At 51.1% G+C, this 27,231-nt stretch overlaps 4 protein-coding genes across 5 annotated transcripts in view; 2 read left to right on the top strand and 2 right to left on the bottom strand.

Moving 5' to 3' along the window:
* Nucleotides 1-123: 123 nt before the first annotated feature.
* sass6 (SAS-6 centriolar assembly protein) lies at nt 124-11,262 on the bottom strand. The gene is made up of 16 exons (XM_072438555.1): nt 11,086-11,262; nt 10,746-10,797; nt 9,435-9,514; nt 7,806-7,910; nt 6,465-6,633; nt 6,322-6,399; nt 5,400-5,519; nt 5,139-5,330; nt 4,727-4,921; nt 3,766-3,855; nt 3,528-3,707; nt 3,296-3,377; nt 2,731-2,885; nt 1,855-1,943; nt 1,622-1,707; nt 124-392 (listed from the first exon to the last, which is right to left on the bottom strand). Exons 1-16 carry the CDS (start codon nt 11,145-11,147, stop codon nt 340-342), a joined length of 1,788 nt encoding a protein of 595 aa, XP_072294656.1. The 5' UTR covers nt 11,148-11,262; the 3' UTR covers nt 124-339.
* A 326-nt stretch (nt 11,263-11,588) lies between these two features.
* On the top strand, nt 11,589-19,217 carry lrrc40 (leucine rich repeat containing 40). Its single transcript, XM_072438540.1, has 15 exons — nt 11,589-11,901; nt 12,645-12,826; nt 13,843-13,916; nt 14,038-14,167; nt 14,355-14,478; nt 14,700-14,839; nt 15,775-15,944; nt 16,051-16,141; nt 16,273-16,318; nt 16,610-16,712; nt 17,346-17,453; nt 17,832-17,942; nt 18,275-18,352; nt 18,661-18,846; nt 19,020-19,217. Exons 1-15 carry the CDS (start codon nt 11,754-11,756, stop codon nt 19,126-19,128), a joined length of 1,800 nt encoding a protein of 599 aa, XP_072294641.1. The 5' UTR covers nt 11,589-11,753; the 3' UTR covers nt 19,129-19,217.
* Nucleotides 19,218-19,445: 228 nt separating this feature from the next.
* Nucleotides 19,446-26,817, bottom strand: LOC140353801 (prohibitin-2-like). Its single transcript, XM_072438547.1, has 10 exons — nt 26,678-26,817; nt 25,393-25,525; nt 25,158-25,242; nt 25,011-25,090; nt 24,455-24,639; nt 24,258-24,387; nt 24,082-24,185; nt 19,826-19,903; nt 19,614-19,693; nt 19,446-19,550 (listed from the first exon to the last, which is right to left on the bottom strand). The coding sequence occupies exons 1-10, from the start codon at nt 26,696-26,698 to the stop codon at nt 19,526-19,528; spliced, it is 921 nt and encodes a 306-aa protein (XP_072294648.1). The 5' UTR covers nt 26,699-26,817; the 3' UTR covers nt 19,446-19,525.
* The window catches only part of slc5a9 (solute carrier family 5 member 9), a 30,077-nt gene continuing 29,272 nt past the window's right edge, over nt 26,427-27,231 (top strand). The window contains exon 1 of one of the 2 annotated variants that reach the window (XM_072438538.1): nt 26,427-26,746. The gene's annotated coding sequence lies outside the window, so the exon portion shown is untranslated. The remainder of the gene's footprint in view (nt 26,747-27,231) is intronic. The other variant, XR_011925932.1, reaches the window with a different exon arrangement.

Below are 27,231 nucleotides of genomic sequence, written 5' to 3'. Positions count from 1 at the left end.
AAAGCTCCACTATTTTAAAAAGGAATGCAAAACATCCCAACTGTGATGCAGAACCTCTGACAGAACCTGTAGAAAGTCATGTCTGCATAGTTCTAGTCACCAAAGTTCACAAAGTACAAATACTGAGTGTCAAAGTATTTATTCTTCCATATTTTAATAAATAAAGTAAGCATTAGTTTAATGTAGTCAGTGGAGTTAAAACATTATACAAAAATTGACTTTATGTAAATGAGTGTGAGATCAGTCAGGTGAACATGAAAGACATCAAACATACTGTAAATCCATGACAGAGACGAGGGCCCTTGAGGGGCCGAAGCTCTGTTCTGGTCTTGGTTATGTTCAGGCAGAGAAGTACGCTGAGGGTAAGGAGGCTTTGGCCGGCCGAGGGACGTCTGAAAGAGAGGACAGCTTAGTCTGTGTACAGCACCATGTGGACACAGCTCTGAGTGTGTACAGCACACCATGTGGACACAGCTCCGAGTGTGTACAGCACACCATGTGGACACAGCTCCGAGTGTGTACAGCACACCATGTGGACACAGCTCCGAGTGTGTACAGCACACCATGTGGACACAGCTCCGAGTGTGTACAGCACACCATGTGGACACAGCTCTGAGTGGTACAGCACACCATGTGGACACAGCACACCATGTGGACACAGCTCTGAGTAGTACAGCACACCATGTGGACACAGCTCTGAGTGTGTACAGCACACCATGTGGACACAGCTCTGAGTGTGTACAGCACACCATGTGGACACAGCACACCATGTGGACACAGCTCTGAGTCTGTACAGCACACCATGTGGACACAGCTCTGAGTGTGTACAGCACACCATGTGGACACAGCACACCATGTGGACACAGCTCTGAGTGGTACAGCACACCATGTGGACACAGCACACCATGTGGACACAGCTCTGAGTGGTACAGCACCATGTGGACACAGCTCTGAGTGTGTACAGCACACCATGTGGACACAGCTCTGAGTGTGTACAGCACACCATGTGGACACAGCTCTGAGTGTGTACAGCACACCATGTGGACACAGCTCTGAGTGTGTACAGCACACCATGTGGACACAGCTCTGAGTGTGTACAGCACACCATGTGGACACAGCTCTGAGTGTGTACAGCACACCATGTGGACACAGCTCTGAGTGGTACAGCACACCATGTGGACACAGCTCTGAGTGGTACAGCACACCATGTGGACACAGCACACCATGTGGACACAGCTCTGAGTAGTACAGCACACCATGTGGACACAGCTCTGAGTGTGTACAGCACACCATGTGGACACAGCTCTGAGTGTGTACAGCACACCATGTGGACACAGCACACCATGTGGACACAGCTCTGAGTCTGTACAGCACACCATGTGGACACAGCTCTGAGTGTGTACAGCACACCATGTGGACACAGCACACCATGTGGACACAGCTCTGAGTGGTACAGCACACCATGTGGACACAGCACACCATGTGGACACAGCTCTGAGTGTGTACAGCACACCATGGGGACACAGCTCTGAGTGTGTACAGCACACCATGTGGACACAGCTCTGAGTGTGTACAGCACACCATGTGGACACAGAGCCTCACTCTTGTGTGCGAGCTTTACCTTTGTTGGGGAGCGTGGCTGCCAGGCCGTAGATGGCGATACTGTCCAGTCTCTCAAAGTACTTGGAGTCCAGCCCCGCAACGTCTCTGATAATTACATCGACACAAAACACTCACAATACAATCAAAGTGAATGTGCCGACACACATAAGTCTCAAACAGTTTCTCTTCACACACGTTGTAGTCAATGAGAGTTTAACGTTGTCATTATTTGTCCTCTGCAGGGATACTCACAGTTGTGTGGTCCCTCGCAGGTCAGCTGAAGTGCTCAGAGCACCCCCGACAGGAGGAAATGAGACTCTACCAGCAGGATACAAGGGGGTCTAGAAAGAAGCCGTGCATAGGATTCATTCTGAAACTATGAGCATGGCAGTGGGTCCCTCTGGAACATCTTTGTTCTATCAAAAAGGATTGGCTTAAAGGCGCAAAGGACGATTTTTCGGCGATTTGAGAACTCAGGTGGAAGTGCGCATGCCACTCCCCCGTGCGCATGCCACTCCCCCGTGCGACTGATACAACACGTGCGTTTGTTTATTAGTGCGACTGATCACATCATCTCTCGTCTCTGTAGATTTCCGTCTCTTCTGAGATCGAACTGTCTTTCTCCGTCTTAATTTTGTCCCGAACACTGAGGGAACTATATTATGATAGATCAATGCGCTTAGACACGCGGAAACGTGGGGACGAGCCGCACGCAGCTGCAGGTGAGCGAGGCTCTGCAGGTGAGCGAGGCTCTGCAGGTGAGCGAGGCTCTGCAGGTGAACGAGGCTCTGCAGGTGAACGAGGCTCTGCAGGTGAACGAGGCTCTGCAGGTGAACGAGGCTCTGCAGGTGAACGAGGCTCTGCAGGTGAGCGAGGCTCTGCAGGTGAGCGGTAGGTGTGTTTTATGATCGATACGTGGCAGGACTAATCGGCAGTCCACGCCACAAGGAAATAAGACTCAGATTTGGGCCAAAAAAATCGTTCATTCAACCTTTAAGTTAAGAGCTGAGATCACAGAAAGGAATCAAATAATCTAGCCACATTATAAAGACCTCCAGGTCTGTCCTGTTCTAAACTGACCCTGATTGTGACACGGAGCAGTGTGTGTGCGCATCAGTGTCACGTTACCTTAGCAGCAGAGGCAGCAGAGGCAGCAGAGGCAGCAGAGGCAGCAGAGGCAGCAGAGGCAGCAGAGGCAGCCGCAGGTTCTGGAGGGGCCCCTCTGCGCACCTGCCGGTCACTGAGCTGCCTCTCGTTCAGCTGCTTGTTGAGCCAACCAATCACTGCAACACAAACAGAGCTTAGGTCAGCCTGACACAGAACCCACTTAGAGCCCCGCATCCAGTACCTGCCCCTCCCGCCTCCAGTACCTGCCCCTCCCGCCTCCAGTACCTGCCCCTCCCGCTTCCAGTACCTGCCCCTCCCGCCTCCAGTACCTGCCCCTCCCGCCTCCAGTACCTGCCCCTCCCGCCTCCAGTACCTGCCCCTCCCGCCTCCAGTACCTGCCCCCAACTGCCCCTCCCGCCTCCAGTAACTGCCCCTCCCGCCTCCAGTACCTGCCCCTCCCGCCTCCAGTACCTGCCCCTGCTGCTCTCAGAACGGTTAATTTCATTCAGCATTGCCCAGTACGACAACAGCAGTTGGAAAATTGAATAAAAGTGTTAAGAGAACACAAGAGTCACGTGGTACGTACCGTTCTCATTGGTCTTCAGCACCTCTCGGCTCTCGTTCAGCTTCTGCACTGTGGACTCCAGCTGCTCCTTCAGCGCACAGATCTGACAAACATGAGTTTGATATGAGGGATGTAGCTTGAGGACCACCACTGTGCACAGACTTCCTTGAGAGTACATATTTAATACTGGCAAGGTCTAGTGACCTGATGAACCTAACAGGACTATAGTCTCCATAATAATGATATTTGACACCTGCTGGTCCTTGGTGCTGAGCTGCTGCTGGCTGCTCTGGAGCTCCTGCTCTGCACTCTGCAGTTTCTCACTGGTTTCATGGAGGACCTTCTCCTGAGACACAGTGACTGTGTTCTTCATCTTGATCTTCGCCACCAAACCTTTGACCTCAGTTTGCAGCTTCTGGATGATGTTATTGGCCTGAAGGGGACAGACATGATGTGAGGTGTGTAGAAGCTCCAGAGCTCACATCCTGTACCTTCAGCAGCTCCTCTGACAGAGATTTCACTGTTGCCTCTAGTTTTTTGATCAGAAGATCCTTTCCTTCAACATTTCCTTCTATGGACACCTGACAACAGATGATGAGTCACATGTTTATGGTTGAAACTGTCCCGCCCATTCGTTCAGAAGTGTCATGAATTAAAAGAATAACCATAAGCACATGTGAGACGATGGTCCTGAGGCCCGTCCTCTGAGGCCCGACCTCTGAGGCCCGACCTCTGAGGCCCGACCTCTGAGGCCCGACCTCTGAGGCCCGACCTCTGAGGCCCGACCTCTGAGGCCCGACCACCGAGGCTGGATAAGTTCCTCTTACTAAACTGCTAAACTAAACTACTGCTAGACAAAGCCAGACACGAGCGTCTCTAAATACGACAAAAGTACTACAAGTACTACAAAGCAGATTCACAACTGACAACCTCAGATTTTCTGACTGGAGTGGACGAAGGGCCTAAGAGTCACCAAATATACCAGGGATTCAAATATTCAATGTCAGCCAAAGGAAACGTGGAGTCGGCACGTAGCTGCCACTCAAGTTACACCACGGAAAAGATCATGTATTATTCGACATTAGATCAATAAAACAGACAAATATGTTCAAGTCATGAATAACTTTCACATTAGTCTGAGCCAAGCAGTAAAGTATAAAGACTTTGTGCATTACATTGTTAGTGTCTATTCTATACAGATGAGTGTTTTTAATGTAATATATGACTAAAGCTGCTAGAGCTGCTTAAAGGGTTAGCTACATGTGCTTAAATATTATTCCTCTTAAAAGAAAAGACTAATCCAGCTTCAAAGTACAGGCTCTTGTGCCCTGAAGATATGATTTTAATTCTTGGCGACTCATAAACATCTAAGCCTGACCTGAGGTGGACACACTGACAGAAGGGTTTACAGAGCACATTGACAGGATGGTCAGCGCACGAGGAGGTGTTGACCTTCTGTTGCTGTGTAGCCTCCAGGACTTCTTTGGTGCGGCTCATCAGCAGCTCCTTGTCCTTGACCTCCTGCTCCAGCACGGCCGTTCTCATCTGCAGCTGGCGGACCGTCCGCTCCTGCTCATGGCACCGATTGTCCAGAGCACCGTTCTCCCCCCTGAGTGACCGCACCTGCTCCTTGGAGCGCTGGCTCACCTGCAGAGCCACACAAAGCTATAACGTTATATACACGCTACAACACACCAACTGAGACCACAGCACTGAAGACTGAGAGGACACATTTATGCTTCAATTCTGCAACGTATGATTAGAATAAAAGTCAACTAAACAGAAATTTAACAGTGATCTAATAAAGAAGAAGCTTCAGTTGTAGTCCAGAACATTCACCACAGAGCAGGGCTTCTGGTCTCACCTCCTCTGCCGCCATCAGCTTCATCCTGAGGTCCCTGATGGTGGACTCGTTCTTGTACTTTCTCTCGGTGAGCTCGCGGCAGGAAGTCTCCATCTCTGCGACCCTCGAGTGAAGCTGCTGAGCGCTGCTCCGGTGACTGCTCTCCAACTCCTGCCTCAGCTGCTCCGCCTGCTCCTGCAGACGCCCCTGTAACTGCAGGAGGAGGCAGGAGTGAGGCCAAGAGTACAAACATGGAGCATGAGCAGCCCGGGCTGGCCTTACCTCCAGGGCCTTCTCCCGCTCACACTGCAGCTCGTTTGAATAACGACTGGACAGGGAGCTCGTCTGATTGGTCCATTCCAAACGCAACTTCTCCAAGTCTTTGCTCTTTTCACACAGAGTCTTGAACACAATCAGAATCAGTTTTATTGCCATTGTCCGTTAACAATTCATAAACTAGGAAGTTGCTTCAGTGTTGAGGTGCTATAGTGGATTATAATATTAATAATGGTTAAAACAAAGGCTACTGTTGTGACACGTCTTTATCATGTACGACCCAAGGATGGAAATGAACCTCTGGCAAGAATATGGAAGCTTCACTTTTTCTACATTTTGTTATTTTACAATCTTATTCTTAAAATGATTAAACTCATTATTTGCCTCAAAATTCTACAAACTCACTTCTCCCATAATGACAATGTAAAAGAATCCAGAAGTATACAATGTTTGCCATGAGCTCAGGTACATGGTTTTTCCCATGATCCTCCTTGACCTGCTTCCACCTCTGGTACATTCAGTTAACACATGCCTGGATTTCTGGGAGTGGCTACAGGACTTCTGGGAGTGGCTGAAGGACCACTCTCTGAATGTCCTCGAAGGGCCCGGAGGCCACTCTCCGGAGATCTGAACATGTGTGAACTGAAGCTTGAGGTTTGGAGGTTCATAAACAGGAGTGTGATCTTGTGGCATTAAACTGAAAACGACTGGAGGCTGTAATCAGGGCCAAAGAAGAGTCAGAAATACTGAAAATGTGCCAATAAATAATGTCATCTTTTTTGGAATAAGGCACAATTTGGAACAAGTGAAGAGTTTCCAGATGCACTGTACATAAGTATCATGAATTAATGAATGTGCAATGTCCCTTTTAACAATGAATAAATACAAGTTTCTGCAGCTCTACAGGCCGTGTACGGGCCACACCCACCTGCTGGGTGCAGGACAGCTGTCTGGACAGGTCCTCCTCCGTCCTCTTCAGCCTCACCTCCAGCGCTTCATTCTCCTCCTGAAAGATCAACATGTTCTCAGTCAACACGAGCTTCAGCTGTCCATCATCTCAGGATAACTCACCTTTAAGCGGGACAGGCAGGAGGCCAGGTAGTCCTTGACCTCTCTGTCAGATCCGAGGGTCAGGCGCAGGCTCAGGTGGTTCAGGTGTTTGAAGGCATTAGTCTCCACCACACTGAGACTGGCTGGGCCCTCAGGAGCGGGGCCCTGAGAGCACAGCTGCAGCAAGAACCTAACACACACACACACACACACACACACAGAATAGCCTCATTCACATTAATCGCAAAAGCTGCAATTCCTTCTGTAACTGGTCGCCGCAGCCCTGCAGGGGTCGCCGCAGCAGCAGCCGCGCAAGCAAACAGGGGTTAGAGCGGGAGTTAGGCTCTGGCCAGCGAGGTGCCTGCTTCTGTGGGACGCCTGGGCATTAGCTGGGTGTTAGCTGGATATTAGCCGGACGTTAGCTGGGTGTTAGCCGGATGTTAGCTGGGTGTTAGCTGGATGTTAGCCGGACAACACAGGCTCAGTCCTTGGTGCTTTTTCATAGTTAGTATTGCCTAATGTTTATTGTTCAATTGAAACGCAGTTATGATTTACTATATGGCAGGACCGCACAAGGATTTAAATCGTGTTGCTGACCTGCAGTGACCGAGCGAGTGGTTTTGTAGTTTGTTTTACAGTGATGGTTTTCTGTCTGCCTGGTTTAGTGGCCTATGTTTTATCTGTGAAGAGTGAACTATAATGACACACCATCGTTAAATGAGCACTGTATAATATTGAGGAATATCATGTATATAATATACAATATATACATCATTCACATGTTTAACACTTACATATACCTCAAGAATTGTGTTCATACATTTTTTATAATTTTCTCTCCTGGACCAGAGCAGCATTTTTGACACAATCCTGTAAATCCAGGTCATGTGGTGTTCAGTGGCCAATGGGATCACTTTGCTCCAGGAGGTTTGTGCTCTGATGCTCAGGGTCCCGGGCCGTGTCCTGTGTCAAGGCTGAGGACCCCACACATACCACATGTGGCCCTCTGAAGTCACGCCTCCTCCTGTGGTCTGTTCAAACGCTTTTCTCCTTGAGATCAATATGGCCACACCCCCTTATGTTTGCCCCGTCTGTTATAACCACATTTTGAAAATTTTTGATCTTCCAAGTAATTCAAATGTTTTTGTAGGTTTTATTTTTAAACGGTCAAAGATACAACTGTGACCAGTCTTTTATCTGGAGAGTGGAGTTTACCACTTGATTTCACATTTGAATGAATCACTGCAGTTTAATTTCAGCTTCTCCTTTTTCAATGACAAATAACAAATAAATGATCTAAACTAGGAAACAGTGGGGTCCACTGGGGGTCTACTGGGGGAGCACTGGGGACCAGAGATGCACCTGGGGCTGTTGGCCTCCTGCTCGCTGTGGCACAGATTCAGGAGCTCGATGAACTTCTGAGGGAATGAGGCGAAGTCCACCAGAAGACCCTGCTGGACTTTGAGACTGAAACGCAGAGACACACTCACCATTAGACTGTGGCAGCAGAGACACACTCACCATTGGACTGTGGCAGCAGAGACACACTCACCATTGGACTGTGGCAGCAGAGACACACTCACCATTGGACTGTGGCAGCAGAGACACACTCACCATTGGACTGTGGCAGCAGAGACACACTCACCATTGGACTGTGGCAGCAGAGACACACTCACCATTAGACTGTGGCAGCAGAGACACACTCACCATTAGACTGTGGCAGCAGAGACACACTCACCATTAGACTGTGGCAGCAGAGACACACTCACCATTAGACTGTGGCAGCAGAGACACACTCACCATTAGACTGTGGCAGCAGAGACACACTCACCATTAGACTGTGGCAGCAGAGACACACTCACCATTGGACTGTGGCAGCAGAGACACACTCACCATTGGACTGTGGCAGCAGAGACACACTCACCATTGGACTGTGGCAGCAGAGACACACTCACCATTGGACTGTGGCAGCAGAGACACACTCACCATTGGACTGTGGCAGCAGAGACACACTCACCATTAGACTGTGGCAGCAGAGACACACTCACCATTAGACTGTGGCAGCAGAGACACACTCACCATTAGACTGTGGCAGCAGAGACACACTCACCATTAGACTGTGGCAGCAGAGACACACTCACCATTAGATTGTGGCAGCAGAGACACACTCACCATTAGATTGTGGCAGCAGAGACACACTCACCATTGGACTGTGGCAGCAGAGACACACTCACCATTGGACTGTGGCAGCAGAGACACACTCACCATTGGACTGTGGCAGCAGAGACACACTCACCATCGGACTGTGGCAGCAGAGACACACTCACCATCGGACTGTGGCAGCAGAGACACACTCACCACACTCGCCACGGACTGTGGCAGCAGAGACACACTCACCACACTCGCCATTAGACTGTGGCAGCAGAGACACACTCACCATTAGACTGTGGCAGCAGAGACACACTCACCATTAGACTGTGGCAGTAGAGACACACTCACCATTAGACTGTGGCAGTAGAGACACACTCACCATTAGACTGTGGCAGCAGAGACACACTCACCATTGGACTGTGGCAGCAGAGACACACTCACTATTGGACTGTGGCAGCAGAGACACACTCAGCATTAGACTGTGGCAGCAGAGACACACTCACCATTGGACTGTGGCAGCAGAGACACACCATTGGACTGTGGCAGCAGAGACACACCATTGGACTGTGGCAGCAGAGACACACCATTGGACTGTGGCAGCAGAGACACACTCACCATTGGACTGTGGCAGCAGAGACACACTCACCATTGGACTGTGGCAGCAGAGACACACTCACCATTGGACTGTGGCAGCAGAGACACACTCACTATTGGACTGTGGCAGCAGAGACACACTCACCATTGGACTGTGGCAGCAGAGACACACTCACCATTGGACTGTGGCAGCAGAGACACACTCACCATTGGACTGTGGCAGCAGAGTCACTCAACTGCACGTACCTTTGAAAGTCCTCCTCTGAGATGGACAGGGTGAACAGGAAGTATGGATCTTTGTCATCAGTCAGTCGCACACAGAGAGTCTGAGGAAGAGATGGTGCAAGAGGGGTAAGATAAGCCTTTATTTGTCTACACATGGGGAAATTTCGGTGCTGCAACACAAGTAGGTACAGAAGAAAGGAACAGATAACTCTTAATAGAAAAAAACTCTTATAAACAAAACTCCTATGCACAGAACCTCTCAAATTCTTAATAGGGAATAGAGAGAAGAAAAATAAAAATAAATAAAATAGAAATAAAAATAAAAAGCTAAAAATAAGCTAACACAGGACAAAAAAGTACTAATCAAAGTGGTAAGGTAAACACTCTTATTTACAGCAGTTCTATGCACATGAATATGACATTATTGAGTCTGAGTATTGCACATGAGTGTGACATTATTGCAGTATGACAGTAATTGCACTTACAGTATTGCACATAGTTAAAGTCAGTATTGCACATGGGTATGTCAGTGTTTGTAACAGGGTGCTGGACAGCAGCAGAAGGAAAGACTGTGAAACGTCTCCTTCACACAGCGAGGGTGGATCAGTCACTGAAGCGTCTCTCCAGAGTGGAGAGAAGCGTCTCTCCAGAGTGTCCCGCAGGGACCATGGTCCAGCATAGATGCGAATTTAGCCAGGACCCTTCTGTCCCCCACCTCCTGCACCGAGTCCAGAGCACAGCCCAGGACGGAGCTTTGTCCAGCTTCTTTCTCTCCCTCTCTGTGATGCTGCTGCTCCAGCAGGAGCTGATGTCACCACAGAGTCAGAGAAGGTCTTCAGGAGTGGCCCTGTCACTCCTAAAGACCTGAGTCTCCTCAGGAGGTAGAGCCCACTCTGGCTCTTCCTGTACGGTCTGTGTTATGAGTCCAGTCCAGTTTGTGGTTCAGATGAACACTAGGTCCTTGTATGAGTCACTCTCTCAATGTCCCGTCCCTGGTGAGGGGGGCGTGGCCTCTGTAGAAGTCCACCACCATCTCCTTGGTCTTGGTATATAGTGTCTGCAGGACACAGCTGTCCGTGTCGTGTCTGAGGTCTGCGGTGTAGAGGGTGAAGAGAAAGGGCGCGAGGACGTGTCCTGGGGCCCCCCGCACTGCAGGTGTTGTGTGAAGTACTTTGTGTGTTGCACTTTGTGTGATTTCTGCTCTACATAAACGTGCCTCGCCTCGGGGCGTTAGAACGTCACATGTTCAAACATATGATTCTATTCAGTGACTAATGTGACGAGTTGTCTGTGAGGCAGGAGGCGGAGCTACAGTGTCATGAAGAGACTCACCCTTTTGTGGACTGTGGAGGACAGACCTATAGTGACCCGGATGGAGCGGCTCCTGTGGAGGTGAAAACAGAACATGGCTGAAAATGTGCACCCCCCACCCCAAAGTGAAGAGAGGAGGTATACAGTTAAGAGAGGAGGAACATAGTGAAGAGAGGAGGTACATAGTGAAGAGAGGAGGTACATAGTGAAGAGAGGAGGTATAAAGTGAAGAGAGGAGGTATAAAGTGAAGAGAGGAGGTATAAAGTGAAGAGAGGAGGTAAACACGAGTTAGGACAAAAGGCGACGCGAGTCAAATGTCGCACAAGAACACGTCATGTCCGTTTGTCCCGTAGTCCTCGCCTGTCCTCGCAGTCCCGGCTCCGCACGGACACGGACAAAGATTTACAGAACAGCTGCTCCATGTTCCGCCCCTGTCCAGCGCCTGGACACTAGCGTGAGACCAGCGGGGCCACACCGAGGGGCCACCTGACGTCAACTGCTCCCCGCTCCAGCCCCGGTCTTTATGGTTCTTTATCTGTCTTTATGGTTCTTTCTTGATGGTTCTTTCTCCGCGTCACTTGTCGTGTTGTTGTGGTGTTTGGTTGAATCTGGCGCTGTCCTCCCGCCACACAGCTGTATCCGGTCCGCTGCTCACGTGACCGGAACTCAAGTAGAACTGACGTCCTATTTTTTTTATAAAAGAAATAATTACAGAAATGTACACACACGAACATACAACATTATATACTATACATAATATAGAGATTATGGTCGATTAAGTTAAGGTCTCAAAGTTTAAGCACTTATCTCCAAACCACTAGGGGGCGATGGTGCTTCTCTCAAATGCGGGGTGAAGGTTCGTGGGTTAACCAAGGCTCGTGTCTGTGTCTGCTGACTGTTAGGTATCTGCGGTGTATTCAGGATGCAGGGCAGGGTGTAGGACAGGGTGTAGGACAGGGTGCAGGACAGGGTGCAGGACAGGGTGCAGGACAGGGTGCAGGACAGGGTGTAGGACAGGGTGCTGGACGATGCGGCGGGGCAGAGGGGCACGTGGACACGACTCTCTGGTCGGGTTCAGGACTCAGAAGACCGAGCCGGCGGTGGTGCCTCACGGGCTGTTAAAGAGCGCGAGGGGAAGTGGGACACTCAACCTGAGCTCCAGGGGTCTGCACCAGGGTAAGCTCCGATGACCCTTGACCCACAGCTGACCCCAACCCCACAGCTGTCCACTCTGCAGCCTCCACTGCTATAAGGTTTAGATAAGTCTTCCTGTGCCTAAGGAGGTTCATGTCACTTTAAGTTGGTACATTTAGAAACATTTTCAAAAGGGTCATTTTTACTATTAATGTCCACCACCACAAAGGTCATATTAACCAGAGTGTAATACTTTTGGAATAATTCAATCATCCCAAACGCAAGGGAGATATTCAGGTTTAAGAGTGTCAAAATGAGGCAAAAGTGTCCTCACGTTTCAACTTTTGACCTCTGCAGGCCAGTGGTCAGAGCTGGTCAGTGCTGCTGCTGTGCAGGGAGCGGTCACCTGTGTGTGTACAACTACCAGTGTCCAGTCAGTGTCACTGGACTCATGCATCTGACCACATCATGTTATTTTCTGATGTGTCATAAAGTTATTGAAGGAGTTTCATTAAATGTTCATATTCCAAGTTCTAAATGTTTTAAAGATGAAACGGAGTCATATCTGAACTTTCAACAACAGCATTTTGAATTAAACCCTGCAAATATTCCCCACAGTTTAAAAGTATTTTAATTTGTATTGTAAAAATATAGCATTCATTTATAGTTTTTTTTCTATTAAGTATAATTAATTTGAGGATTTGACCCTCTGACTAGACGAATCCCTGGCGGGTCCCGCCCCCCAGGGACCCACAGGTGACCCACAATCTGCTGCTGTGCTTCAGTCCCACAGAGCGTGTACCGGCTGAACGTGGACGCTCCAGAGGAGGCACAGGAAGCCGTTTCGTTTGGAGGATCTGACCGCTGGTGGGAGCAGACTGACCTCACCAAACTGCTGCTCTCCTCCAATCAGCTCACAGAGCTGTCTGAGGACCTGCGGCTGCTGCCGGCCCTCACTACGCTGGATGTACGTGTTGCTGTGGGGTCCACATGGTGCTGTCAGGTCCACATGGTGCTGTCAGGTCCATATGGTGCTGTGAGGTCCACATGGTGCTGTGGGGTCTACATGGTGCTGTGGGGTCTACATGGTGCTGTGAGGTCTACATGGTGCTGTCGGGTCCACATGGTGCTGTGGGGTCCACATGGTGCTGTGGGGTCCACATGGTGCTGTGGGGTCCACATGGTGCTGTCGGGTCCACATGGTGCTGTCGGGTCCACATGGTGCTGTCGGGTCCACATGGTGCTGTGAGGTCCACATGGTGCTGCTGTGAGGTCCACATGGTGCTGCTGTGAGGTCCACATGGTGCTGTGTGGGTCCACATGTGGGGTCCACATGGTGCTGTGAGGTCCACATGGTGCTGGGGGTACCACATGGTGCTGTGGGTGTGGACCCCACGGTGCTGTGAGGTTCACATGGTGCTGTGAGGTTCACATGGTGCTGTGAGGTTCACATGGTGCTGTCAGGTCCATATGGTGCTGTGAGGTCCACATGGTGCTGTGGGGTCTACATGGTGCTGTGGGGTCTACATGGTGCTGTGAGGTCTACATGGTGCTGTCGGGTCCACATGGTGCTGTCGGGTCCACATGGTGCTGTGGGGTCCACATGGTGCTGTGGGGTCCACATGGTGCTGTCGGGTCCACATGGTGCTGTCGGGTCCACATGGTGCTGTCGGGTCCACATGGTGCTGTGAGGTCCACATGGTGCTGCTGTGAGGTCCACATGGTGCTGCTGTGAGGTCCACATGGTGCTGTGTGGGTCCACATGTGGGGTCCACATGGTGCTGTGAGGTCCACATGGTGCTGGGGGTACCACATGGTGCTGTGGGTGTGGACCCCACGGTGCTGTGGGGTCCACATGGTGCTGTGAGGTTCACATGGTGCTGTGAGGTTCACATGGTGCTGTGAGGTTCACATGGTGCTGTGAGGTTCACATGGTGCTGTGAGGTCCACATGGTGCTGTGACTGTGATGTGATTTTTTTCAGCTCCATGACAATAAGCTGCAGAGTTTACCCCGCGCACTGGGGGCGCTGCAGGAGCTGCGGCAGCTCCGCCTCAGGTACAGGACTCTATATCATGTACTTTATGGTGTAACTCTGTTGTGTAACTCTGATGTGTAACTCTGATGTGTAACTCTGTCGTGTAACTCTGATGTATAGCTGTTGTGTAACTCTGTGCAGTCATAACCAGCTGGGTGCAGTGCCGCTGGAGCTCTTCTCTCTGGCTCTGCTCAGCAGCCTCACGCTGCAGCACAACCTACTGGAGCGTCTTCCACCAGAGCTGGGGCAGCTGCACAGCCTGACTGAGCTGGTACTGAGCACCTTCCCATCATGTTCTTTATTATTTTATGAAGTCTAAGAAATGCTGTGCTGTACATGACCTGTCACATGACCTGTCACATGACCTGTCACATGACCTGTCACATGACCTGTCACATGACCTGTCACATGACCTGTCACATGACCTGTCACATGACCTGTCCCATGACCTGTCACAGGACCTGTCCAGGAATCGTCTGCAGGAGCTGCCCAGTTCTCTGGGTGATCTCAGCCATCTACAGAAGCTCAACCTGGAGAACAACCAGCTCAGTTCCCTCCCTGACAGTGTGGGCCGCCTGTCCAGTGAGTGACTCTGTGTGTGTGTGACTCTGTGTGTGTGTGACTCTGTGTGTGTGTGTGACTGTGTGTGTGACTCTGTGTGTGTGTGTGACTCTGTGTGTGTGTGTGACTCTGTGTGTGTGTGTGTGTGTCTCTGTGTGTGTGTCTCTGTGTGACTGTGAGTGTATGTGACTATGAGTGTGCACCGGGCGGCACTGGTCTGACCTCCAGCTGTGACTGCTCAGGTCTGCGGGTGCTGGAGTGCAGTGAGAACCATCTGACCGCGCTGCCCTCGTCTGTGGCACGGCTCGCTTCTCTGGAGCAGCTCTTCCTCCGACAAAACCGGCTCAGACTGGTCCCTGCTCTGCCAGGGGCCTCACTGAAGGTAAGGGGCCCCCGGCCGGACTGTGAGGCCTCTGTCTGTGGAGTCTGTTCTCTCTTTGTCGAGCAGTGAGTCTCTTTTAATAACTGCCGTTTTTTCCTCATACTTGCAGTACATTTTCTAGTCAGGGATATTTAAGGTTTTATTTTTATTTCATGCTAAATGGTTTAATTTTAACACTCAAAACATGACACTAGAGTGAAGCGCAGGGAGAGACATTTATCATTTGGTCAGAGCTTTGAGCCACACAAGGCTTTGGCCAGTGTTCTGTCCAGTTCTTGCACCTGCCTGTATAACTGCCCCTGTCAAAAGGTCTGCTTCAGGTTCAAGTTTCACGAATGACTTTTGACCTTATTATTGCTGCACATACGTAGACGTCATATTCACCTTATTCCAGAGCCCGTGTGGGCGTGGCCATACCACGTGTGGGCGTGGCCATCCCATGTGATCCTTCTTCTGGTTGTATCAGTGACACAGGCTGCGACCTCCAGACAAGAGAAGTTCTACACAGACTAAAAGGTCGTTTTCAGGTCCAGGGAATCGGTACAGTGTGGACTCAAGTCACATGACATTTTACACAAATCAATCGACTTTAGAGCACATTCTCCATTTAAACCAGTGTGAGAATGACAGAAGTGTGAGAATGACAGAAGTGTGAGAACGACAGAAGTGTGAGAACGACAGAAGTGTGAGAACGACAGAAGTGTGAGAACGACAGAAACGACAGAAGTGTGAGGACGACAGAAGTGTGAGGACGACAGAAGTGTGAGAAAGACAGAAGTGTGAGAACGACAGAAGTGTGAGAACGACAGAAGTGTGAGAACGACAGAAGTGTGAGAACGACAGAAGTGTGAGAACGACAGAAGTGTGAGGACGACAGAAGTGTGAGGACGACAGAAGTGTGAGGACGACAGAAGTGTGATGACTCCTCACTGCAGGAGCTGTACTTGGCTGATAACCAGATCTCTGAGCTGGTCTGGGAGCAGCTGTGTGGCCTGGAGCTGCTGTCCTCTCTGGAGCTGCGAGGAAACAAGATCCACACTCTTCCAGAGGAGGCGCTGCCGCGCACACTCAGCAGACTGGACCTCTCCAACAATGACATCAGCACGTAAGGCCAAGCATACTTTTAGGGCTGCATTTGGCCCCTGAGCCATAGTTTGGACACACTGCCCTATGGTCATGGGATGGAGCTCACTGCATGTGTCCCGTCTCAGGCTGCCGCCCGCCCTCGGCCTCCTACCCCGCCTCACTGTGCTGCTGCTGGAGGGGAACCCGCTCCGGGGCATCCGCAGGGACCTGCTCACTGTGAGTATCACACACAGGCTCAAACCCTCGTGTCATGGTGAGAGTGGCGCTGACCAGCCCTTTGACACGTTTTGTTCAGGACATACTCTGGTAAAATACAACATAAGCTTGTGGTTCTGGTGTCTTCACAGAGAGGAACGATGGAGCTCCTAAAATACTTGCGAGGACGAATCAAAGGTATTCAATAAACTCTTGTTTCGTAGAGTGAGATGGATGTGAATTATGAGTAGTGTTGTCACGATTTTAAACAGTTTTAAACTAAAGAATGGGTCAGTCCACTGCCCCCGGCGAGTGCTCCTGTTTCAATGCCACCGTGATAATGCAAACACAAAATAAATCTAGATCATTCTAAAACTGTTCAGAAAAAGTCTAATTTTGTTCTGTGTCTTTATTATGACTCAGATGAGTAGTTTATTGTAAAGTGTGATGTTCTCAGTGTGATGTGCATTAAAGGTTTTGTGTCTTCAGAGGATCCAGGAGACGCCTCAGAGACGCCGTCTGGTCTGTCACTGCCCAGCCACGCTACGGTCAACCTGCACAGCATCTCCACGCTGAAGCTGCTGGACTACAGGTGCACCAGGGGTCACACGTGGATGAGGCGCTCTCACGGCGCTATGATGGCGCTCTCATGGCGTTCTCACAGCGCTATGATGGCGCTCTCATGGCGTTCTCACAGCGCTCTCATGGCGTTCTCACGGCGCTATGATGGCGCTCTCATGCCGTTCTCATGGCATTCTCACGGCGCTATGATGGCGTTCTCACGGCGCTATGATGGCGCTATGATGGCATTCTCACGGCGCTATGATGGCGTTCTCACGGCGCTATGATGGCGTTCTCACGGCGCTATGATGCCGCTCTCATGGCGTTCTCACAGCGCTATGATGGCGCTCTCATGGCGTTCTCACGGCGCTATGATGGTGCTCTCGTGGCGCTATGATGGTGCTCTCATGGCGCTATGATGGCACTCTCATGGCGTTCTCACGGCGCTCTCATGGCGTTCTCACGGCGCTATGATGGCGCTCTCGCGGCGCTATGATGGCGCTCTCGCGGCGCTCTTGCTGCGCCCTGGCGATGCTCTCGCAGTGCTCTGATGGCGCTCTGGCGGCGCTCTGGCTACGCTCTGATGGCGCTCTGGCTACGCTCTGATGGCGCTCTCGTGGCGCTCTCGCGGCGCTCTCATATCGCTCTCACTTGTCTGTTCCAGTAACAAACAGGCCGTGGCGGTCCCAGACGAGCTGTTCGACGCCGCTGCAGGTCTCTGTATCACCTCGGTCAACTTCAGCAAGAACCAGCTAAGCTCCGCCCCCTCCAGGTATGCTCCGCCCCCTCCAGGTATGCCCACAGACCATCAGAGACACTCGCTGCCCGATGCTCAAGCTTGACCCCTGGGGCGATGTCATCAGCTGGATTCAGCCAAATAAAACATGAAAAGGTTTTTACACTAAACAATGTCTTTGACCTAAATGTGCCCAAACGCCTGGATTCTTTGAGTGCTAATGCTGAGTGCTAATGCTAAGTGCTAAAGAGGAAGCACAGGGACTGGCCTGGCAGAGATCATGATCACAGCATCGTCAGCAGTAGCACTGTATTTGTCCTCATGTGTTTTGTGTGTCCAGGCTGCTGGGCGTGGCCTCATGTGTTTTGTGTGTCCAGGCTGCTGGGCGTGGCCTCATGTGTTTTGTGTGTCCAGGCTGCTGGGCGTGGCCTCCTCGCTCTGTGACGTGGACTTGGGCTTTAACAGACTCACGTGCTGTGGTCAGGAGCTCTGCGCTCTGCTCCAGCTGCAGCACCTCGACCTCAGGTCAGAGCCACATCTTCCACGGGCCTGTCCCAGTCATGACCACGTCAGTCAATGTCAGTTTAGTCCAGACTGAACTGGTCCGGCTCTGTTGCCTTCACTCAGGAGCGAGACTGGGGCCAATTCGGCAATTACACTCCGCCCCCTCACGACACATGTTACCAGCCTGGCCCTTTAAGAGAGAGAGGGGCATTGTGGGTAGCCTGGAAGTGTGTTTTGTTTTGAGTTTTTGGGGCCTGGGTGGGTGTGGTTTAGATCAACCCCTGAAAGTCCGAATTCCAACATCAAACATTTTCACAAAGACAAACTCTATAACATCATGTCATGTGTTTCAGGAACAACCTCCTGTGTGAGCTCCCAGCAGCGCTGCACAACCTGAGCAGATTGCGCAGCATCATCCTGAACTTTAACAGGTGCGAGTGTTTGTGCTGCAGCTAAAGCCTTTATATTGGGATTATAAGAATATTTAAGGACAACTGCAGAAAAGAGTTTCAGATACAGTTTCCTTTATTCTTTTTCTTATTCTTCTTCTTCTTAAAAAAAAAAAAAGTTTTAAACTTAATTTACGCTTGTTAATCAAACTTCTTCATGGGACTGATCAGGCCTCACATTCTGACTCTAAAGCAGCAGCAGCAGCTGTCGTCAGCTCCTCAGTGGCTGTGGCCTGCAGGGGGCGCTGTTTTCTCTTCACGTTGCACCTGAAGTGTTTCATGCTCTTCAGGTTCAAGTCTTTCCCGGACGTCCTGTACGAGCTGAGCGCTCTGGAGACGGTGCTGCTGGGAAATAATCAGGTGGTCAGTGTAGACGCGCCCCGCCTCCAGCGCTTGGTTCACCTGTCCACGCTGGACCTGTCCAACAACGACCTGCTGCATGTGCCTCCTGAGCTGGGCCTGTGCTCCGCCCTGAGGTACGTCCTGCAGACAGAACCGGCCCCCCCAGGCGGCCTTCTAACTTTAGTATTTCGTAGACATTCCTGGATAGCTCATGGAGATAAATGTGAAGGTCATAACATTCTTTTCAAGGTCAATGGGACAGGTGGTGTTAGAAGCCTCGTTCGAGCTGCTGGTTCTTTGTCCTCAGGTGCCTGAGTTTGGAAGGGAATCCGTTCCGAACTCCTCGAGCAGCGATCGTGGCCAAAGGGTCAGATGCTGTGCTGGAGTACCTCCGCAGCCGCATTCCCACAAGCTGACCTGACCCTCAAGCCCCACCCACCCACCTGGACCAAGTGCTCCAATCATATGCCCTTTGTCAATATTTTTACATGAATAAATGGCTGAATTGAGCAAATATTCTTGTGTCTGAGACTGAGCTTTTGTTCCATTAACAAACAACTGACTTTAATTTGTGTGAAATATGTTCAACAGTTAGTTTATGGAGTAAGTGCAGTGGATGTAATCCCTCCATCCAGCAGAGGTCAGTTGCAGCTCTGCTAATATCACAAGGTCCCGCCCTCTTGGAACATGGTGTTGAAAGTTATATCAGCACACAAACAGTAAATGATCAATATTTCTCCTTTAATATTTATAACAAGACATTTTGAACATTTGTAAGTAGAAAATCAGAGTTTGCGCCCCGCGTCCTCCTCGTCAGTCCTTCGGGGCCTTTAACATACTGCAAACACAGACATGTCAGTGTCTGAAGAATACTGTGGAAAGTATTTAGTATTTGACTTACTCCTCAAACGTGGCTGAATCCTGCAGGTTCAGGACCAGACTGTCAGCGTTCAGGTAAACCTTGTTCTGTGACGTCGCCATCTGGAGGAACAGACTGTCAGACGCGCGCGGGGCACTGACGCGCGCGGGGCACAGACGCACGCGGGGCACAGACACACGCGGGGCACAGACACACGCGGGGCACAGACACACACAGGGTCATGGGTCACTCACAGTTTTGGCGATGCTCTGCGCCGCCCGGATCCTTCTCAGTTTGAGATAACCAGGATTCTTCGTCACAGCTTGACCCAACTATAATAGAATGTCATGATTATAATAAGATAAGATAAGATATTCCTTTATTGTCCCACATGGGGAAATTTCATTGGTGCAACGCAGGTAGATACAAAGGTAGATACAGAAGAACAGATCACTTATAGGAAGTCTGAAAAACACTTTCAGTAGAAGATCTCCTATAAATAAAAAACTCCCAGACAAATAAATAAATACCATTGCATGTGATCCCGACAGTAATTGCACATGAATATGTGTCACGACAGCACATAGATTGCACATGAATTTCACAGTAATTGCACATGAATTCCAACAGCAATTGCATATATGACAGAATTGCACATCAGTATTAGGTTAGGTCAGTATTGCGAGTGTTCAGTACTAACAGTTTTTGTTATAAAGTCTGACAGCAGCAGGAAGGAAAGACCTACGGAACCTTTCCTTCACACATCGAGGGTGGATCAGTCTCTCACTGAAGCTGCTCTCCAGAGTGGAGAGAGTGTCCTGCATGGGGTGACAATCATGGTCCAGCATAGATGTGAATCTAGCCAGGACCCTCCTGTCCCCCACCTCCTGCACCGAGTCCAGAGCACAGCCCAGGACGGAGCTGGACTTCTTGATGACTCTGTCCAGCCTCTTCCTCTCCCTCTCTGTGATGCTGCTGCTCCAGCAGGCCACACCATACAGGAGGGCTGATGCCACCACAGAGTCGTAGAAGGTCTTCAGGAGTGGCCCTGTCACTCCAAAAGACCTGAGTCTCCTCAGGAGGTAGAGCCGACTCTGGCTCTTCCTGTACAGTGCGTCTGTGTTATGAGTCCAGTCCAGTTTGTGGTTCAGATGAACACCCAGGTACTTGTATGAGTTCACTCTCTCAATGTCCCGTCCCTGGATGTTCACTGGTGAGGGGGCAGTGGGGTGGCGTCTGCGGAAATCCACCACCATCTCCTTGGTCTTCCCCGCGTTGATGAGGAGGTGGTTCCGCTGACACCAGTCCACAAAGTCCTGCGCCAGTCCTCTGTACTGCGCGTCATCGTCGTCCGTGATGCGTCCGATGATGGCAGAGTCGTCAGAGAACTTCTGCAGGACACAGCTGTCCGTGTCATGTCTGAAGTCTGCAGTGTAAAGGGTGAAGAGAAAGGGCGCGAGGACAGTGCCCTGGGGCGCCCCCACACTGCAGGTCCGAGTATCAGACACACAGTTCCGGGCTCTCACAAACTGGGGTCGGTCTGTGAGGTAGTCCAGGATCCACTCTGCCAGGTCATACTCCACACCAGCCGTCTCCAGCTTGTCCCTCAGGAGCAGCGGCTGGATGGTGTTGAAGGCGCTGGAAAGATCGAAGAACAGAATCCTCACAGAGCTGCCAGGCTTTTCCAGGTGAGAGAGAGAGCGGTGCAGCAGGGAGATGACGGCGTCCTCCACTCCGATGCCAGACCGATATGCAAACTGCAGCGGGTCCATGGCTGAGCTCACGGTGGAGCGGAGGTGGTCCAGGACTAGCCGCTCCAGTGTCTTCATCAGGTGGGACGTGAGAGCCACTGGCCTGAAGCTGTTGAGGTCTTTGGGGCGCGGTGTCTTAGGCACAGGTACCAGACAGGAGGTCTTCCAGACCTGTGGTACCACCCTCAGCTTCAGGCTCATGTTGAAGACATGCTCCATAACTCCACACAGTTCATCTGCGCAGGACTTAAGGAGCCTGGGGCTGATGCCATCAGGTCCTGCTGCCTTCCTCACTTTAATCCTCTTCAGCTCACGCCTCACCTGTGCTGCTGTGACAGTCAGTGGTTGGCAGGGGGACCGTGTGCTAGGGGGATGGGTGAGTCCAGGCGAAGTGGGGAGCTGATGGTCCGGGGCAGATAAGCGAAGAGGAACAGATGCAGGGCATTGTCCAGCTGTGGAAGAGGGAGCATGCAGCTGTGCAGGGGGAGGGGCGGGTGACTGATCAAACCTCAAGAAGTGAGCATTTAAATCATTCACCCACTGTAGATCCCCCTCTGTCTGGGCAGGGGGGATTTTGAAGCCCGAGATGGTTTTCAGGCTCCTCCACACTCCCTGAATGTTCTTTTGCTGCAGCTGCTCCTCCATCCTCCTCTTGTAGCCGGCCTCAGCCTGCCTGATCTTCCTCCTCAGCTCCTTCTGCACAGTCCTCAGCTCCTCCTTGTTCCCTGACCTGAAGGCTCTCTTCTTCTCCTTCAGCAGAGCCTTCAGTTCACGGTTAATCCATGGCTTGTTGTTTGGAAAACACCGCACCGTCCGGGAGGGAACAATGTTCTCAAAACAGAAGTTGATGTAGTCCGTGATGCACTCTGTGATGGTGTTGATGTCCTCCCCATGTGGGTCATAAAGCTCAGTCCAGACAGTGGTGCTGAAGCAGTCCCTCAGAGCCTCCTCGCTCTCAGCAGACCACATCCTCACCTCACGGGACACCACAGGCTGCCTGCGCACGATGGGTTCATACACAGGCCTCAGATGTACAAGGTTGTGGTCCGAGCTGCCCAGGGGAGGGAGGGTGGAAGAAGAATAAGCCTCCTTGGTGTTGGCAAAAAACAAGTCCAATGTTCTATTCTCTCTGGTGGGGCAGGTAACATACTGGGTGTATGTTGGTAGAACAGAAGAGGGAGAAGCGTGGTTAAAGTCACCAGAGATGAGGAAGAGAGCCTGTGGATGCTGTGTTTGCAGCCTACAAGTGCAGGAGAGCAGTGCTTCACAAGCATCTTCAGCATTGGCAGACGGGGCCACATAGACTGCGATCAAAATCACATGTGAGAACTCCCGGGGCAGATAATATGGCCTCATGCCAATAGCCAATAGTTCAATATCCCTGTTACATAGCTGCTCCCTCACTGTGCAGTGTTCGGGTTTGGACAAGCTCGTGTTCACATACACCGCCAGACCTCCACCTCTTTTCTTCCCGGATTCTCTCGTTCTGTCCACCCGCAGCAGATGAAAATTGTCCAAACCTACAATAGAGTCTGGCATTTCTGCTGTTAACCAGGTCTCTGTGAAAATCAAGACACTGCTGTCCCTATAAATCCTCTGGGACCGCATGAGGCTCGCTATTTCCGTCATTTTATTTTGAAGGGACCTCACGTTACCCATGACTACGGCGGGAACCGACTTCCTGTTTGTCCCTCTCTTCTCTCGGAGTTTACGTCCAGCCCGTCTGCTTCGTTGCGTTTTCCTTAGGATGTCCGCCGGGATAACGTGACGATCTCCGGGTAAGACGACTGTTCTCCGCAGTTTCATGAGTTCCTCCTTTGTGTAAACGCGGTACGGCGCCGGGCGGGGCCGGGGGACTCAGAGCCAAGACACATCGCAACGACACGACGAAAACACTCAATCCAGCCGAATAAAGTCAAAACAAGTTAATTTAAAGCGATTCCAGTGCGTGTCCCGATCGTTCGTGAAGTTCCTCTTTCATATAAACGTGTATATAAACGTGTACCGACGACACGCCATACTTTAGCGCGGCCAGAGGGCGCGGGGGGGGGCTGGTGGGCTCGCTCGGAGCTAGCTCACGTCACAACAACACAACGAACGCAACGAAAAACGCTCAAATCCAGCCGAAAAGTCAAAAACAGTTGAATTAAAAAACTATTCCAGCGCGTGTCCCTATCGTACAGTAAAATAGAAAAAATATACTAACTATATTTACAAAATATAGGAGATAAAGCACAATAAGTGTGAGAAAGAAGAGAGAGCGTTTACACCGGGCTGCCAGCTGTACCAGCGCCTTATGACGTATTGCATATAATAATGTATATACATGACATGTAGATAATGTATCTGAACAACTGTAAGTGTGTGTACATTTTATGCCTTTATATTTTTTATTGTTATGACTTATTCATAGTTTTAGGTTTTCAAGTTCCTGTTTGTGAATTATGTTCATTGACAAAGGAAATAAACCTTTTCTGATTCTGAATAATCTAAAACATTAGATTAAAATATGTTAAATACAAATACAATGAGGACATAAAGTCTGATCAAGTTGTAGTTGCATCGTCTTGTGGGTTTTTAAAAGCGTCACATGGTCCACTTGAGACGAGTGGTCAGTTAAACGGGGCCCTCATGGCTTTGTGTCCAGGACGAGTGGTCAGTTAAACGGGGCCCTCTCTCTCTCATGGCTTTGTGTCCTGGGCGAGTGGTCAGTTAAACGGGGCCCTCTCACAGATGGAGACACCAGGATCAAAACTCACCATCTTAGCCGCCTCAGCCTCTCCTTCTGCCTGGATGATCTTCTGCCTCTGGTCCTGCTTGGCTTTCTCCACGTAGAACTGTGCTCGCTGCGCCTCCTGCTGGGCTGGAGGACACATGTCAGTGGTCAGTGGACAGTGGAGATAACTGCTGCAGACACTGGGAGTCAGGGACTCACCGACTTGCTTGGCCTCCACAGCGGCCGTGTACTGGCTGCTGAAGCTCAGCTCAGTGATGGACACGTCGTCCAGGATGATGTTAAAGTCTTTGGCCCTCTCCACCAGCTCCCTGCGCACCAGCAGAGACACCTGCACACAGCGTGAGGGCGTGAGGACCGGGCCACGCCCCAGGAAAGGTGAACAGCTGTAAGAGTACCTGAGCTCGCTGCGTGATGAGCTGTGAGGCGTTGAACTTGGCCACCACAGACTTGAGGACCTCGTTGACGATGGACGGCAGGACACGCTCGTCGTAGTCCTTCCCCAGCTGCTGGTACATGATGGGCAGATTGGACGCCATTGGCCGCGACAGGACGCGCACTGCGATGTTTACCATCTGCAGATCTGTGAGCGACAGAGCGAGCGACAGAGCAAGCGAACGAGCGATAGAGTGACAGAGGGAGCGACAGAGGGAGCTGAATGCACCTCATGCGAAACTCCTTTATTTCTATTCCAATATTTGATTAATATTCTATCATCATCGCCCTGATAAACCCTCGTTAGTGTTGAAGGCATCAGCAGTCGCACTATAATTAAGGCCTTAGATTCTTTCTGTGACGTTACATCGTCTGGACTGACACAGCGAGTTCTTCATCGGTGCGACATTCAGCAAACACCAAGTCTGTAACACGTGTCACAGTCTGACCACTAAGCCATCACGCAGCATTTGAAAGAGCATGTACTGCCCCCGGTGGTACGCGGTGGCATAAACGTACCTTTGCTGCCGGTCAGGGATGAGACCTTCCTGGGTTTGGCCCTGATGTCGTAGATGATTGGATACTGGAACCACGGGATCCTGAACACACACGTTACACATATGAAGGGTCACCACGAGGGTCACCACGAGGGTCAGCAGGACGTACCTGATGTGCAGCCCCTCGGCCAGCACCGTGTCCATCTGCATGCCCCCCACTCGGTTAAAGACGACGGCTCGGTGTCCTCCCTCCACTGTCCACACAAACACAAGGCTCCGGTCAGTGCAAGGCCCCCAGGCTCTGGCCCCCAGGCTCAGGGCCCCAGGCTCAGGCCCCCAGGCTCAGGCCCCCAGGCTCAGGCTCTGGCCCCCAGGCTCTGGCCCCATGACAGAGCGAGCCTCACCTGTGTATGTGGCCTCTTTGACCCCGTACGCCAGGGCCCCGGCTCCCAGCAGAAGCTTGATCCCCAGCCCGGCCCCACGGCCCCCAGACAAGGACATGCGACCGGCCACATCCCGAAAGTGCTGGAAGAGACGCTGCAGGACAAGAGACAGGATCAGGACAGAGGAGACAGGATCAGGACAAGAGGAGACAGGATCAGGACAAGAGACAGGATCAGGACAAGAGACAGGATCAGGACAAGAGACAGGATCAGGACAAGAGACAGGATCAGGACATAGGAGACAGGATCAGGACAAGAGACAGGATCAGGACAAGAGACAGGATCAGGACAAGAGACAGGATCAGGACAAGAGACAGGATCAGGACAAGAGACAGGATCAGGACAGGAAACAGGATCAGGACAAGAGACAGGATCAGGACAGGATCAGGACAAGAGACGGGATTAGGACAAGAGACAGGAGATGGGAGATAGGAGAAAGGATCAGGACAGGAGAAGGACAAGAGACAGGATCAGGACAGGAGACAGCGTAAGGACAGCATAAGGACAGGAGACAGCATAAGGATAGGAGACAGCATAAGGATAGGAGACAGCATAAGGATAGGAGACAGGATCAGGACATAAATGTCACACCATAAACTCAGGCAGATCTTCTTTGATTGGGACATTAAATATCTTACAGCTACAGAACAACTATATATTATACATTTGTGTATAATATATATAATAAATATTAATGTCACATTCTGTCCCGCAATAAGAAGACACAAAAGTTTGAATTTCTCGTAACTTAAAGATGTTTGGTTTCATTTAAACAACAATGACGTGAGGGACGGAGGCCTCCGCGGGACAAACACGCGGGTCAGACTCAACACAAAGTACGGTAAGCCCACTCCCCTGGGGGCCCCACTGCGCCCCCGGTGCTCGGTGCTCGGTCCCCGTGCCCCGGTGCGGCCACTACGGGCACCTCCCCTGCGTGTGGCCGCGTGAGCCCCGGAGGTCACGTGAGGCCGTGTTTCAATGACACGTGCTGGTCAGTATTTAAGTCGCGGGAGTGTCTACAGAGCCGCAGCGCGCGGCCGAAACTGCTGGGCTATTTGACCGCGCAGGGATAGCCATGAGGCTATATGGCCGCGCCGCGGCTCTGTAGCCACGGCCAAGTCACACACATCTGGAGCAGCCTGACCACAGACTGACCACAGCCACGTGCGGCCTGAGGGTTATCTACATTCAGCTCTGAAGTGACCAGTGACCGACAGAAGAACCGTGTGCGGCTCAGAGTACTCACGCTCGGCTCCTTGTTCGCCATGATGCACGTAATCCAAGGTCGAAGCGTTCTGCGTCACTTCCGCTACCGGTCAGACTCTCGGGCTGCATTCGAAACACACTTTATGCGTAGCTCCTCACCACGCTCCTAACTCCTCACCTCCTAGCCACTCACCATGCTCCCAGCTCCTCACCTCCTAACTCCTCACCACGCTCCTAACTCCTCACCTCCTAGCTCCTCACCATGCTCCCAGCTCCTCACCTCCTAACTCCTCACCACGCTCCTAACTCCTCACCACGCTCCTAACTTCTCACCATGCTCCTAACTCCTCACCTCCTAACTCCTCACCACGCTCCTAACTCCTCACCACGCTCCTAACTACTCACCATGCTCCTAACTCCTCACCTCCTAACTCCTTACCATGCTCCTAACTCCTCACCACGCTCCTAACTCCTCACCACGCTCCTAACTCCTCACCACGCTCCTAACTCCTCACCATGCTCCTAACTCCTCACCATGCTCCTAGTTCCTCACCACGCTCCTAACTCCTCACCACGCTCCTAACTCCTCACCAC

This window comes from Eucyclogobius newberryi, unplaced genomic scaffold (assembly GCF_026437365.1).
Source record: "Eucyclogobius newberryi isolate DKJ021-1_F unplaced genomic scaffold, fEucNew1.0.hap1 SCAF_9, whole genome shotgun sequence".
In the NCBI taxonomy this organism is placed as follows: Eukaryota; Metazoa; Chordata; class Actinopteri; order Gobiiformes; family Gobiidae; genus Eucyclogobius; species Eucyclogobius newberryi.
This window is presented reverse-complemented; position numbering and strand designations above follow the sequence as displayed.

Bases quoted from the DNA above. Each gene is read 5' to 3' on its own strand.
- LOC140353801 (XM_072438547.1), bottom strand. From the start codon at position 26,698: ATGGCGAACAAGGAGCCGAGC. The intron at 25,526-26,677 runs GTGAGTACTCTG...CTTGTCCTGCAG, and splicing joins TGGCGAACAAGGAGCCGAGC to CGTCTCTTCCAGCACTTTCG. The intron at 24,388-24,454 runs GTACTCTTACAG...CGCTGTGTGCAG, and splicing joins TCATCACGCAGCGAGCTCAG to GTGTCTCTGCTGGTGCGCAG.
- sass6 (XM_072438555.1), bottom strand. From the start codon at position 11,147: ATGGAGCAGCTGTTCTGTAAATCTTTGTCCGTGTCCGTGCGGAGCCGG. The intron at 7,911-9,434 runs GTACGTGCAGTT...TCTGCGTTTCAG, and splicing joins TCAGAGGAGGACTTTCAAAG to TCTCAAAGTCCAGCAGGGTC. The intron at 393-1,621 runs GTAAAGCTCGCA...CCTCTCTTTCAG, and splicing joins AGCCACGCTCCCCAACAAAG to ACGTCCCTCGGCCGGCCAAA.
- lrrc40 (XM_072438540.1), top strand. From the start codon at position 11,754: ATGCGGCGGGGCAGAGGGGCACGTGGACACGACTCTCTGGTCGGGTTC. The intron at 14,840-15,774 runs GTAAGGGGCCCC...TCCTCACTGCAG, and splicing joins TGCCAGGGGCCTCACTGAAG to GAGCTGTACTTGGCTGATAA. The intron at 16,319-16,609 runs GTATTCAATAAA...TTGTGTCTTCAG, and splicing joins CTTGCGAGGACGAATCAAAG to AGGATCCAGGAGACGCCTCA.